At 38.8% G+C, this 12,785-nt stretch overlaps 2 protein-coding genes across 2 annotated transcripts; one reads left to right on the forward strand and one right to left on the reverse strand.

Annotated features, from left to right (window-relative positions):
* Nucleotides 1-200: 200 nt before the first annotated feature.
* Nucleotides 201-5,840, forward strand: kbtbd11 (kelch repeat and BTB (POZ) domain containing 11). The gene is made up of 2 exons (XM_077239555.1): nt 201-561; nt 1,275-5,840. Exon 2 carries the CDS (start codon nt 1,579-1,581, stop codon nt 3,706-3,708), a length of 2,130 nt encoding a protein of 709 aa, XP_077095670.1. The 5' UTR covers nt 201-561; nt 1,275-1,578; the 3' UTR covers nt 3,709-5,840.
* Nucleotides 5,841-7,309: 1,469 nt separating this feature from the next.
* On the reverse strand, nt 7,310-11,850 carry ppie (peptidylprolyl isomerase E (cyclophilin E)). The gene is made up of 10 exons (XM_077239557.1): nt 11,743-11,850; nt 11,426-11,524; nt 11,237-11,280; nt 10,962-10,988; nt 10,770-10,851; nt 10,548-10,651; nt 10,246-10,369; nt 8,865-9,050; nt 8,011-8,153; nt 7,310-7,502 (listed from the first exon to the last, which is right to left on the reverse strand). Exons 1-10 carry the CDS (start codon nt 11,771-11,773, stop codon nt 7,434-7,436), a joined length of 909 nt encoding a protein of 302 aa, XP_077095672.1. The 5' UTR covers nt 11,774-11,850; the 3' UTR covers nt 7,310-7,433.
* Nucleotides 11,851-12,785: the final 935 nt, after the last annotated feature.

Here is a 12,785-nt window from a genome sequence, read left to right on the forward strand (position 1 = left end):
TTACAAAACACTGTCATTACGGATTGTGCCAGTTTACTATGCTTTAGAAAATCACTACATTTTATTGCAGCATAATGGTGTTTAAAACGTTCAATGAAACTAAAATGGTTTGGCGCGTCAGTATTTTTATGCATTAAACGTTAAAATGCTCCTCGCGCTGCTGGGACTTCCCATAGACCGTTGCGCAACATCCTTCATTTGGCCGCGCGCGTCGCGTCTGTAGGAACGTCTCGCGCTTCCCGCGGATTTGATCAGCAGCTGATTTGTAGAGGGTGAACACAAACGGGGGTGTGGTTTAGATCACTAGCTATCTTTCAGTTTAACAGTAAAATCCAGTATTTTGATTTTACTGTGCAAAGCAGAGAGAGATGGTGTCGATCAGATGCGGAGCACAGGATGGAATATATTTCGTTTCATCCGCATAAATAATGATATTTTGTGGACGCCGATTCTCCAGTCGAGGCTTTTGAACAGACGCATACAGTTGGTCGAGGAGGATAAGTCCTTGCTTAACTGTCGTTTTATTACATTATGGGATGGATAGTACATTCACGTGAATGGGTAAGTGGTCTACATTTAGAAAAACTCAAGACAATCTCAGACAAATGTCTAACGTTAGACTCCCTGCAGCTCGGTGCATTTGGATAGACAGTCACTGACTGACTTAGCGCTTTGTGTAAGGAATTGCTCAAATATATGCTGCCAATTATCACGTACTGGGGTTCTAGGGCCTTGTATATTGAATATTTTATAATGTATTCAATATTATTATTGCAAAGATTACTTTATTTGTCTGAAACTGCCTCACCTTTTTGTTGGCGTTATCAATAATTTGTCTATTTGCCTTTGCACATTTGTTTATAAAATCTATAAAACAGGTCATGTAACGACTATAATGACAGAATATTAACGTAAGGTACTAATGAATCTCTGTTTGTCGACGTCTTTAAGATTTAATCCTTAAAGCTGTCAGTAGGTTTGCGAATAGTGCGCGTGCGCATTATAGTGTCTTAGCGTTTTGGTGTTGATCTGCGAGGATTATTTGAACAGCATCTCATTATGTCATGCCTACGATATATGTTACTGTCATTGCAGCAGACAGATAATTTGCCTTGTTAGAATAAATAAATATGAGCCTTCCCCCCAAAAGAAGATGTTTTTTATATTTACCATTTTTGGATTTGGATTACATGATAGTTCCTTTGAGGAATATACATTTTAGTTATATGTTTTTTATTATTTAAATTAATAACATTGTTTTCTTTTCTTGGAAGGTTTCGACCCAGAGATGAGAACACAATCTTCTCTCAATATAAGAAAACTTTGGGGTTTTCTTGTTTACCTGGGTGAAATATACTCTGATGGAACAAACATAAAACCTGTCTAGCTAGGACATTCCTAGCAATGCTGTCTCTGAAATATCATTACCCCAATAATTTGGATCTGCCAGTCATTGATGAGGCTCATTGGGATTGATTTAGCTCTACAGTCGACAAAGGAGAAACTTCTGACAAATTAAGTTGTTCTTACTGCTCTGAAAGCACTAAATGAGTGACAGTGTGCCGCAACTACAGAAATATGAACAACACTCTGCAAGACAGAAACATGTTCACAGTACAAGCAGACGTTATATTTCACGCTGCAAACCCTGACTCTCCAGAACCACCTATCCCCGCTGAAGGGAACAACAACAATGTCCCATCTATGGGGAAAACTGGTATCCCCAGCATGGAAATACTGCAGGATCTCCAGGTTACTTGCAATACGTCTGAATCAGGAGGTTTGACTGACAACAGGAGTTTGGGACACTACGGTGCTATAACAAGTGCTGAATACGCACAAGATGCTTTATCTAGCGACAGTGGATTTCAAGAGCACATTCAGTCTCTGGACTCAAGAAAAGCACAAAATCTAGACCTCAATTTGAGAAATATGACTCAAGCCTCAAGTCAAGGGAATATTAGAGAAGAAACAAATGGAACAAAGGTATCTTGCCGTTTGGCACCCTCTCTGTGCTTCAGACCAGAGAACATGGAGGAAATTGACAAATTATCCAATGCCCTAAGAGATGGAGAGGTTTCTCGGAGTCAGTTTGACGTTAAAAATGTCTCCTTCACAGAGGACAGAAATCATTCCCATTCAAGCTCCCAGGAAACGAGGTCACTTGAGAAAACCCTGGGATGCTTTATAAGTTCCTCTGAAGGAGCAGATCAGACCCGCTACAGAACATCATTTGGACAGACTGGGCTCGAATCAAGCCAAGGGCTAAAGCTGAGTGGATCTGCAGTAAGAGAAGCTCTCTCTGCAAAAGAAGAGCCGAATTTAGTCATAGAGGTGGGCGGACAGAAAATACAAGCACACAAATCAGTATTAGCTGAGAAAAGTGATTATTTCAAAGCCAGGCTTTCTAGAGACATCCTGAAGGTAAAAGGAATGAGCTACAAGACTTTATTGGTGCTTGTAGATTATGTTTACACCTCCCAGATGAACGTAAGCAAAGATGATGTTGTGGATGTCATCACAGGGGCAAAGATCCTGCAGATGCCCTGTGCGGTACAGGCTGCTATTGATACCATATCCAGACAGATCACACCTGAGAACTGCTACGAAATCCTAACTATCGCCAAAAAGCAGCGACTAAATGAACTGAAAGAAACCGCCTATCGATTCATGAGTGACAACTATCTCCAGGTCCTGAGAGATCCAGCGGTCTACGGGCGCCTCACAGGCTCAGAGAGAGATCTCATCCTGCGCAAACGGATGGAGAGCCGAAATTGCCTGATGGTGGCGGAACTTAACGATGTGTTTGAACGTGTAGGAAGTAGACCGCCCAGCAGAAACAGCAGCCGTCCCCAGAGTCCCCTCTCCATCACGTCTTTTGAGGACAATCACATGATCTACTACTACAACACGAGCAGTAAGGACTGGCACACCCTGACCGTCATGCCGGACGACATCAACACCAGGGGCTGTGGTATCTGTACCATGTACAATTACTTGTTTGTGGCAGGTGGGATCAGGGGAACTGGGGAGAAAAGCAAGGTCTCAGACAAAGTGTTCTGCTACAATCCCATTACAGACCGCTGGAGCGAAGTCCGACCCATGAACCAAGCAAGATCGCAACTCAAGCTTGTCTCAATGGATGGGAACCTGTATGCCATTGGCGGTGAATGTCTTTTCACGGTGGAGAAGTATGACCCTCGAATGGACCGCTGGACGGCAGTGGCTCCTCTACCTAAAGGGGCATTTGCAGTGGCTCACGAAGCAACTACATGTAACGGTGAGCTGTATGTATCGGGAGGGTCTCTTTTCTATCGGTTGCTGAAATATGACCCCAAGAGAGACGAATGGCATGAGTGTCCGTACAACAACAGCAGGAAAAAATCCACAGACATGGTGGCTCTCAAGAGCTTCATCTACCGATTCGACGTTAACCGCGAACAGGGCATCAGCGTCTTTAAATACAACACCATCGTGAAGATGTGGCATGACTGTGCCTCCCAGCAGCAGGGCTGCATGCTGCCATTTCGATGCGCTGTCATCGATAATTGCATCTACTGTGTGAATAAATCTCAGACTCTTCAGTTTGTTGTGGAAGAGGATGGAGGTCGATTCAAAGACGACGCTCTAAGAGCACCTGTGGAGGCCAAAGGGATCTTATTCCCTTTCATTCTTAGTTTGCCTGAGAGAGGTGGAAGAATTGCATGAGCAGGATATTTCATCCCTCTGATGACCCTTCGGAGTCGCTTGAGAAAGAGAATGCTTGGTCAATATTTATAGATTAAACATCGTCTCCAGAGAAGTTCAAAGAGCCAGCACGTAGTGCTTGAAACTGGAATGTGTTTCTTTGCATGGTAAGAAAAACAAATGTATGTTTGGCGCCTTAAAATCATAGCCTCACTCCAACTTTGGGAGACGAAGAAAATCGTACATTTATAGCTCATTCGTGCAGTCTTATCCTTCATTTGTTTTGTGCAATTGGTATTGGATAGTAATTTAGGATGAACTTTGCCACAGGAATTTGCAAAAAAAACTAAAACATCCATTTGTATAAAGGCTAGTTCATACTGCACCAACTGATGTTGACCAATGCCAACAATCACCAGACATTCCGCGACCTGACACACTCAAGTTAAACCTACTAAAAACCGACTAAACCCAACAGATGTTTCTGTTGCTGTTGGTTGGTGTCTATCGTATAGTGTGAATTAGCCTTAAAATGGCAATGAATAGCACAAATGAACAACTGAAGCACATGGTGTAATAATGTGACCCTGTTTCCTACCAACAGGTTCTATGCAAATAGATTTTGAAGTAAATATATTAAAAAAAACATTTTTGAACCACATAAAAAAGCTCTTAATTATAGAACTTTGCTACAGCCAGGGTCAATAAACAAAACATCCTAAAGCAGCTGAAGGAGAAGCCATAACCTTTACTAACATTAGAGTAACATTAGGGAAACATTAAGAGCACAGAGCACTTGACTTCTGTAACTGCTGCTACTCAAATATTACTTTAAAATCCAACCCTGTGCATTTGCATTACAGCGTGCACAGTGGATTTTTACTCCTGAGACTGTTCTGGGTGATATTTTAACACTTTCATTGAGGAAAGTCCAGAAGGTAAAATAAACAAATTGAGTGTCTGTTCCTTGTTTCTGAATCATTGCCAAAGATAACAGTTGAGATTTAGCAGCAGACAAACATTAAGATAAATTACATTCTCATAAGAAATACATTTTCTCTGTGCGATATGTATTTAAATCATTAATTCATTTAGAATCATACTGCAATTAAGCCTGCTGTTAATGAAGACTACAATTACAATACATTGACATTTATCCCTGAGAAACACACTTGGTCGAAATCTTGAGCAGAAGGGAGAAAATATTGTCTTTATTGTGATTTATGAATTAAGGCTGAACCCATGAGTGACAGACACTATCACAAAACAAAACATTCATATTGTGTCCATAGCATGTGATGAGGCATCATAGCGTAATTTATAACTTGGATGTTGCATTCTGTGTAGACACATTGTGATATTCAGCATCCAGGAGTATTTTACTGAGATATAATTGTTCACGCTTCAGTATTTCCCCAAGACATTTCTGAACAGACATTTCTGGAGGATATGAGATGAATAATGGTTCGAGGATGTAGATTTTATAAATGTTTCTTTAGTGCAATTCTGTTGAAAAAATCTTAAGGGAATTTGGATTATGAGCATGAATGTTGGTATGATTATGAACTTGAATGTGAATGTTTTGCTCACTTTTTTTTTTACTCAACCCTATGTGCTTTAATCACTTTTAACAAAGCTAAACAAATGCAGACAACATCATTCCAGTAAACATCTCAAAGTCACTGACAAATTACCCATAAATGCTCTCCAACTGTTCGCTTTTTAAGGATCTAAATCAGGGGTTCTCAACTCTGACCCTCGAAGTCCACTTTCCTGCAGTTTTGTTCCTACCCTAATCAAGCTATTCAGGATTAGTAAAAATGTTATAGGCAGGAGGGTTTGATCAAGGTTGGCGTCAAACTTTGCAGGAAAGTGGACCTCGAGGGCCAGAGTTGAGAACCCGTGATCTAGTTTTTTTTTAATATTGTGTAACTGGAAAACTCTTCAGATGTTTAGCTGAAATCAAGATGCGTTTGGCAAGGCAACCAAAGTGTCACATGGGGGGTGTGGGTGGGGCATTGCTTGCTGAGTTGCTGATGTGTTTAAAGCTAATATGCTTTTAAAACAAATGGCTTGATGGCTTTTAGTGTCTCTATGTCATTTTAATATCTCACAAACTGTGTTGAAATAAAATATCTTTTGGTTTCCTGGTTCATTGTTCACCAAGTTTTTAAAAATAAATAAATGCAGCTCTAGGATCTGAGGAAGCAGAACATGACTCAAGGGTGCCATGCTGATAAATGGTCAGAAGAGTCGGTCCTTATTAGGACTGAACCCACAAACCTAGTGTTAATAGCTCAGGTCCTCAACCATTACTCGCCATGCTAATAATTAAAATGAAACATTCTTCGTAGAGAGATCTGATCATACGGTTAACTGCTCTACTATTGTTGGGTATGACATTACTGTAGTGGTTTTCCTGGAACACTGATGCCATCTAGAGGACGTAGTCGGTAATATACATTTAGGAAATTAAACATCCTAAACTTCTACCGAATTGCTATTCCAATGACACTACAACCATCAGGACCAGAAGCTCTGAATTTCTACCAAATTGCTATTCCAATGACACTGAATGCTCTGAATTTAAATCCAACAAATATATGTCTTGAAGACCTAAATATTATTAAAATATAACTAGTATTATTGTCACATTTAACAGACATTATGAAAAAATCCCACCAGACAACATAAAGGGTTAGTTTACCCAAAAATGAAAATTAGCCCATGATTTACTCACCCTGAAGCCATCCCAGCTGTATATGACATTCTTCTTTCAGACGAATACAATCAGAGTTATATTAAAAAATTGCCTGGCTCTTCCGAGCCTTATAATGGGAGTCAATGGGTGTATTTTTCGGAAGTCCACCAAAGCGCATTCATCCATAATAAAAGTGCTTGAAACGGCTCTGGGGTAGTTAATAAAGGTCTTCTGAAGTGTAGCAATTCGTTTGTGTAAGAAAAATATCCATATTAAAATTTTATAGATTAAAGGCATATTACAGTACACTCAAATACTGTAAGTTGTACTGCAACATCAAGGACTATGAGAGATTTTTTTTTTTACATTAGCCTAATTCATTCCTCTACCTGAAGCCCCTGCCCCTCCTGCTGTGGATAGTGGGGTCGTACTTGATTTCGCCTAAAGACCTTCCAAACAATTTCAGGGACATTGCGAGTTACAGGATAATGTTTTTTTCCTTCTGTGCATTATAATGAAGGCTTTGAGAAACTGCACAGTTTTTCCAGTTTTTTAAATGATGCTCCTTCCTACACAAACAATGAACACACTTTCTATTATGTATGCCTATTAAAGATGATGGAGCCAATCAGAGTAGGTATGGGGCGGGGTGACGCGTGTAGCGCCGGCCAGGTGCAGCCCCACCACGATCTGCAAGCTCCAGCCAGGTCATTCTCGTGTTAGGTGTCATTGTTAGTGCACTCACCTTGCATGCTGGCGATCGGCGTTCGAGACTGACTCGGAGCAGGGCGGGTAAAATTGGAGGCGGAGCAATTAAGATAGGGGTGTGTTTGTTTGGGTTGATTTAAATATCACTTACCACCCCACCCCCCCCCCCCCCCCCCTTAAATAAAGGCCAATAATTAGCAGGACAAAAATGACTAGGATATGTATAAAAGTTTTATTTAGATATTTACAAATACAAAGTACTACAAAAACAAATTAACAGCTTTTCTTTACACTCACTCTCACTCCCAAACACGCAGTCAGACACATTATGTTGATCTCACACATACTCTCCACAATTAGAGATGATGACTTTCTGTTTGGTTTTACCATCTTTTGATCCCTGAGCCTGAGAAAACAGTACAGATACAAAGTAATTAAAAAACAGGACAAAAAGTTTTTTTAAATATTTTTAAACAAAGCATTTTAAATTCTAGGCAACATGCATATTAAATGATTAATTCAAAATAGGGGTTTGGGGGCAGGGTAAAGTAAATAATTTATAATGTTACAAAAGATTATTTCAAATGAATGCTGTTCTATTGGACTTTCTATTCGTCAAAAAAAATCTTAAAAATGCATCAATTTTTGATTACATTAATAAGAAATGTTTCTTAAGCACTAAACCAGCATATTAAAATGATTTTCAGCTTCGCCATCACAGGAATAAATTACATTTTATAATAGAAAACAGCTATGGTAAATTGTAATATTTCACAATATTAAAGCTTTTAACTGCATTTTTCATATAAAAAAAATGCAGCCTCAGAGAGCTTAAGAAACATTTATCTTATTGACTACCAACTTTTTAATAGTCAAGTCATAAGCGATTGCAAATCTAATCTCCCTCCGTTTACCTCCATGGCCCGGAGTACTTCCATGCCCTCTACGAGTTCTCCAAATACCACATGTTTGCCATCAAGCCAGTCAGTTTTATCAACAGTTATGAAGAACTGAGAGCCGTTAGTATTGGGACCAGAGTTTGCCATCGACAGCTGACCTATGAGTACATAGTCAGAGAACATGAAATCAACATCAACAAATATACTAACTGATCCTGAACATTTATGCCAGATTCACACATGATCCGTTTGCAGTATGTATGTATTACACATTAGTAGTGCAGTAGCAGCACACACTCATTGAGCTTTCACACGAGATGTGATTGCAGTGCGCTTCACTGTTAGAATCAATTTATTATTTCTATATAGACTTGCATATTAAGATGCTCAAGTATGAGGCAAAACATTTAAACAAGAAACTTTAGTATTACAAACATTTTAAACTAACTTACAATCCACACCAATAACCAATGAAATTTCCTCCCATTATAAGATGACTTTGAAAAAAAAAAATAGTACTATACTTTACTTGTATGCATTTATGGTAAAATTACTAGCCTACATTTTCATGTCAATCCATGTTCATTTTGACCATGAACCAAGCGCTATATAACTTTAAATCAGCGTGTGAAGCACAAAAAAAAAAAAACAGACTGTGAGGAAACGATCACTGCACCGCACCAATCCTTCAATGCACTGGCATTGCAGTGTGAATGCTAAGTATAATATGGTATAATATTAAAATGGGCAAACGGAGTATGTGTGAAGGGATTGGTTCTCAAAGGCTTCTGTGAATAAACACCGGAATAACCTTTCAGAACACACACACACACACACACCTAACTTCTCAAGCTGAGGACTCATCTCACCTGGTTCGGTGTGCTTGAGGACAAAGTTCTCATCCTCAAACTTGCCTCCATATATGGATTTCCCCCCAGTGCCGTTGTGATTGGTGAAATCTCCACCCTGGCACATGAACTGAGGGATGATTCTGTGGAAACTGCTGCCCTTGAATCCAAAGCCCTTCTCATGTGTGCACAGACAACGGAAATTTTCTGCAGAACAAACAAAACAGAAGTTTTTAGCAAAGCAAACATTTCATTGGCGAACTGCTAATGTGATAGAGATGCGCACAGCTCTAATGTCACCTGAATCCACTGTTAAAAATAAATCATCCGACGCCCGAACTTGTGATTTTATCTTTATTTAGATTTCCACACCTGATCGGCACAATTCAATAGGGGGGGACTGATGATTCAAAGAAATTCAGTCAACAGGCAAAGTTTGAAGGGAGTGAACAAATGTTCTAAAGTGTTGCCATTTATCATGGGAAAAACCTCAGCTGGCATATCGAGAACATCTTATCTTTTCCAGTTTCAAAAAATACATAGTATCAACAAGCCATTGTGAAATACCCAGAGGCTTGGTGGACTTCCAAAAAAATTAAATCCTCCAACTAGCAAATAAAGAAGTGAAGGCACGTATATCTAACTGTTTTGAAGAAAACAGAGTCCAAACTTTAAGAACCCCAAAGAATGCAGTAGTTGGGCAGTCATCAATCTTGATTTAAACAATTTTGAACAGTCTCAAAATAGTTGTTCCAATAGTTATGAAGCATTGGACAGAAAAAAAACAAAACATATGACTCAGATTACAGGGTGACATGTAACACAACTGTCATCAATGTTGAAGTAAATTGCATAGAGCCAAACTTTGAAATAATGAACCCTATGCAGTATTTTAAATTGTATGAGCCCAAGCTGTGCACATGACATAATGAGCTTGAATGGAGTCTATTAAAAGCATTCACCCACCAGTCACAAACTCTTAACCCAACTCATGCTCCTAGCCACTTTTAGTTAGCAACAGAGCAATTATAGATAAGCTGACAATAAATCCTGGAAATAAGTGGCTTTTGAAAAGTATTAATCATAAGAAAATCTTCCCGCGGATTATCCTCAGCATCCGCAGATACGCACATCACTATAATGTGCTGTGAAGTCCTGAACAGGACCATGCAACAACTTATTGAAAACAGAAAAAGTACTTGGCTCTGTCCATCGGTTGTTGATGGGATGGAGGGGATTCAGTATGTCACCAGAGTCTGTCATTTCACCAGTTTTATCAGGCCAAAAATGTTTTAAAATGAAATATGCATGGCTGAATTGTTCACAATGAATTTTGAAAATAGGAACTTTAAACATTGAGTAAAGAAATAGGAACCTCTAAAGATAATTTACAGAGTCTGACCTGCAGTCATAGGCACAACGTCTGCTCGTAGAAGGAAGCGCAGTCGACCTGCAGGTTTGTTGCCAATCTTGATGTCTATGTAGACCTGAGGATTAGTTCTGCCTTTTTTTGCTGGAGGCTCTCCCTGTTCAGAAACACAAAATACCAATCAGAAAACATTAACGATAAATATCAGAATATAAAATCCAAAAAGATCATCAGACACAGATTAAAACATATATATAAACTGCTATACAAATATGACAAGCCAGGCATTTAATATTTCATACTAAAACCAACCAATGTTATTACAACATTCCCACCTCCTGAGTGTTTGTACTGGCTGATTCCGCAGCTGACTCCGTCTCCTCACTCTCCTCAGCAGTCTTCCCTGAGAACTTCTTCAACCAGTCATCTTCAGACCACACTATGAGCAGAGCAGCAATGTAATTCAGATTTGTGTTTCAAGGACATGCAAGAAATAAGTTAACGGCATAAGAGTGAGAGTTTATCATAGCAACCTATTGCAATAAAAAAGAACTCACCTGGTCGAGAGGAGCCCTCTTTAATTCTCATGGGTTTGGCGATGTTCACCCTGATGGTTCTCCCAAACAGCTCCGACTCATTCTGCATGACATGAAAGCCAAATAGATATTAACCTAGACTTCCAGCTCTGAGGAAGATTGACATACATCAGGTTTTCTGAGACTACAGAAATTAGTGGTTCATTAACTCACCATATTATCAATAGCAGCAGCTGCATCCTGGGAAAAAGCAGACAGAACTTGAAAAAGTGAAATATTGGTGTATTTAAGCATCCTTTTTTTTTAGAAGCAGACAAACCAGTCATGTATGGGTGACAAGTAAACTATGAGAAGCAACATTTGTTACGTAAGTGGACCTGAATTAATTAATAAAATATACAAGGTATTCCAATGCTTAATATTTCCATCTTATTTAGATTGAATCGAGGATGTGTTCTTAATTGAAGACAGATTTAGCACGTATTCACCTCTGCCAGCTCAAACTCGATGAATGCAAAGCCCCTGTGCTTCTCTATGGACAAAAAGAGTCAAACATGATGTGCGATATTTTTTTCGTATGTTCAAGTCGTAAAACTGTTTATGTTGTTTTTTTAAGTGTGTTTTTAATTTATAATAATGGGAGTGTATTTTAAATTTAAGTTATGTGTGTTAGTTACCCGTCTCATAATCTAACGGGATCTGAATATCCGTAATGTCACCGAAGGGAATGAATGCCGCATGCAGCACTTTCTCATCCACCTCCTCCGCGAGACCCCCTGAGAAAAACAAAACATATTCCAATCATTTTAATATTTCATGTTAAAACTCACTGACCGTGCAGTTCAAGCTGATATTTAATCTTTTGCCCCTTTCCTGGCTACAGCTGATAACCGGAATCGTATCCCTAAACATGGACGAGGCTCTATGGTTAAACTAGCGCAATTTAAGAACGAAGAGTTTGTTATTTTGATGACAATTTTGATGCTTTTCTTACCAACATAAAGAACACGTTTACTCGACGCCATCTTGCTAGTAACCTTTGACTTTTGGCTGTTTTGTTCGTCAGTGCGGGTCGTTGTCTCGCCCTCTAGTGATGCGGAGTACAAATAACATCACTGGATTCATAAGTGTCCATTGTTCGGCTCTGGATTAACAGCTTTACTGTTTTTTAGTTAGTTAGTTTTTTAGTTGAATTTGCTTAGCTAAGTGGAAACATATATTTTTCTTATTCGATTGCTCAGTGAAACAAACGACATACCTTTCTATATAAAAGTAAAACGTTCTTATTAAAAAAAAAAATTAAACCACAGAGTCCAAATAGCTTAGTTTTTATTTTATGTAACAATTCTCTAAAATTTGTATTTTTTATGTGAATCAATCTGTTACTTAAATATGATGATGTCTACATGTTTTGTGATCATGATTTATATTTTGATAATGCATAGGATCACAGCCATGTTTGTAGTGTTGTCGTGCTTGTGCAGGCTGATTTATCAAGAGTGACTTGTGCATCCAACAGTCCATGTGGAATAAAACATGTTGAATTATTTATCATGGAAACATTACATCCGATTTCATGTTAGCTCAGCTTACCTATAATTGATATACGTATGCATTATTTTATATGCATTAATTAACTTGTATGCATAGGGTATGGACCAATCAGACACATACTAATTATTCATTATATACAAAGGTTTATGAAACTCCTCACACAGCCCAAATGAACAAACACAAGGGCAGAAACAGTGTCATGTTACAGGGCATGATAAGGAGATTTTACGACCTCCGAGGAATGTGGCCACATACTCAAGAGAGAGAGACTATGAAACAGAAACCTCTTTAAAATAGACTTTGCTGCATTAATCATAGACTAACTGATCTATAAATGAACATGCATAAAACTGTGAAAGAAACAGTGTAAATGGTTTACTGTCTCGTGTACTATTAGGTATATATTATGGTATGTATCCTGGTATACAACCAACTAACGATCAATGTAACCTCACCTGTATCATGCCTCCTACCTAATTAATG

This window comes from Siphateles boraxobius, unplaced genomic scaffold (genome assembly GCF_051911475.1).
Source record: "Siphateles boraxobius isolate OS27281-9 unplaced genomic scaffold, OSU_SipBor_1 22, whole genome shotgun sequence".
NCBI lineage: Eukaryota > Metazoa > Chordata > Actinopteri > Cypriniformes > Leuciscidae > Siphateles > Siphateles boraxobius.

Coding starts and splice junctions, on each gene's coding strand:
- kbtbd11 (XM_077239555.1), top strand. CDS start 1,579: ATGAACAACACTCTGCAAGACAGAAACATGTTCACAGTACAAGCAGAC.
- ppie (XM_077239557.1), bottom strand. CDS start 11,773: ATGGCGTCGAGTAAACGTGTTCTTTATGTTG. Junction 10,852..10,961: donor CTGCTGCTATTGATAATATG/GTGAGTTAATGA, acceptor CATGTCATGCAG/AATGAGTCGGAGCTGTTTGG. Junction 9,051..10,245: donor CGTTGTGCCTATGACTGCAG/GTCAGACTCTGT, acceptor TTTGTTCTGCAG/AAAATTTCCGTTGTCTGTGC.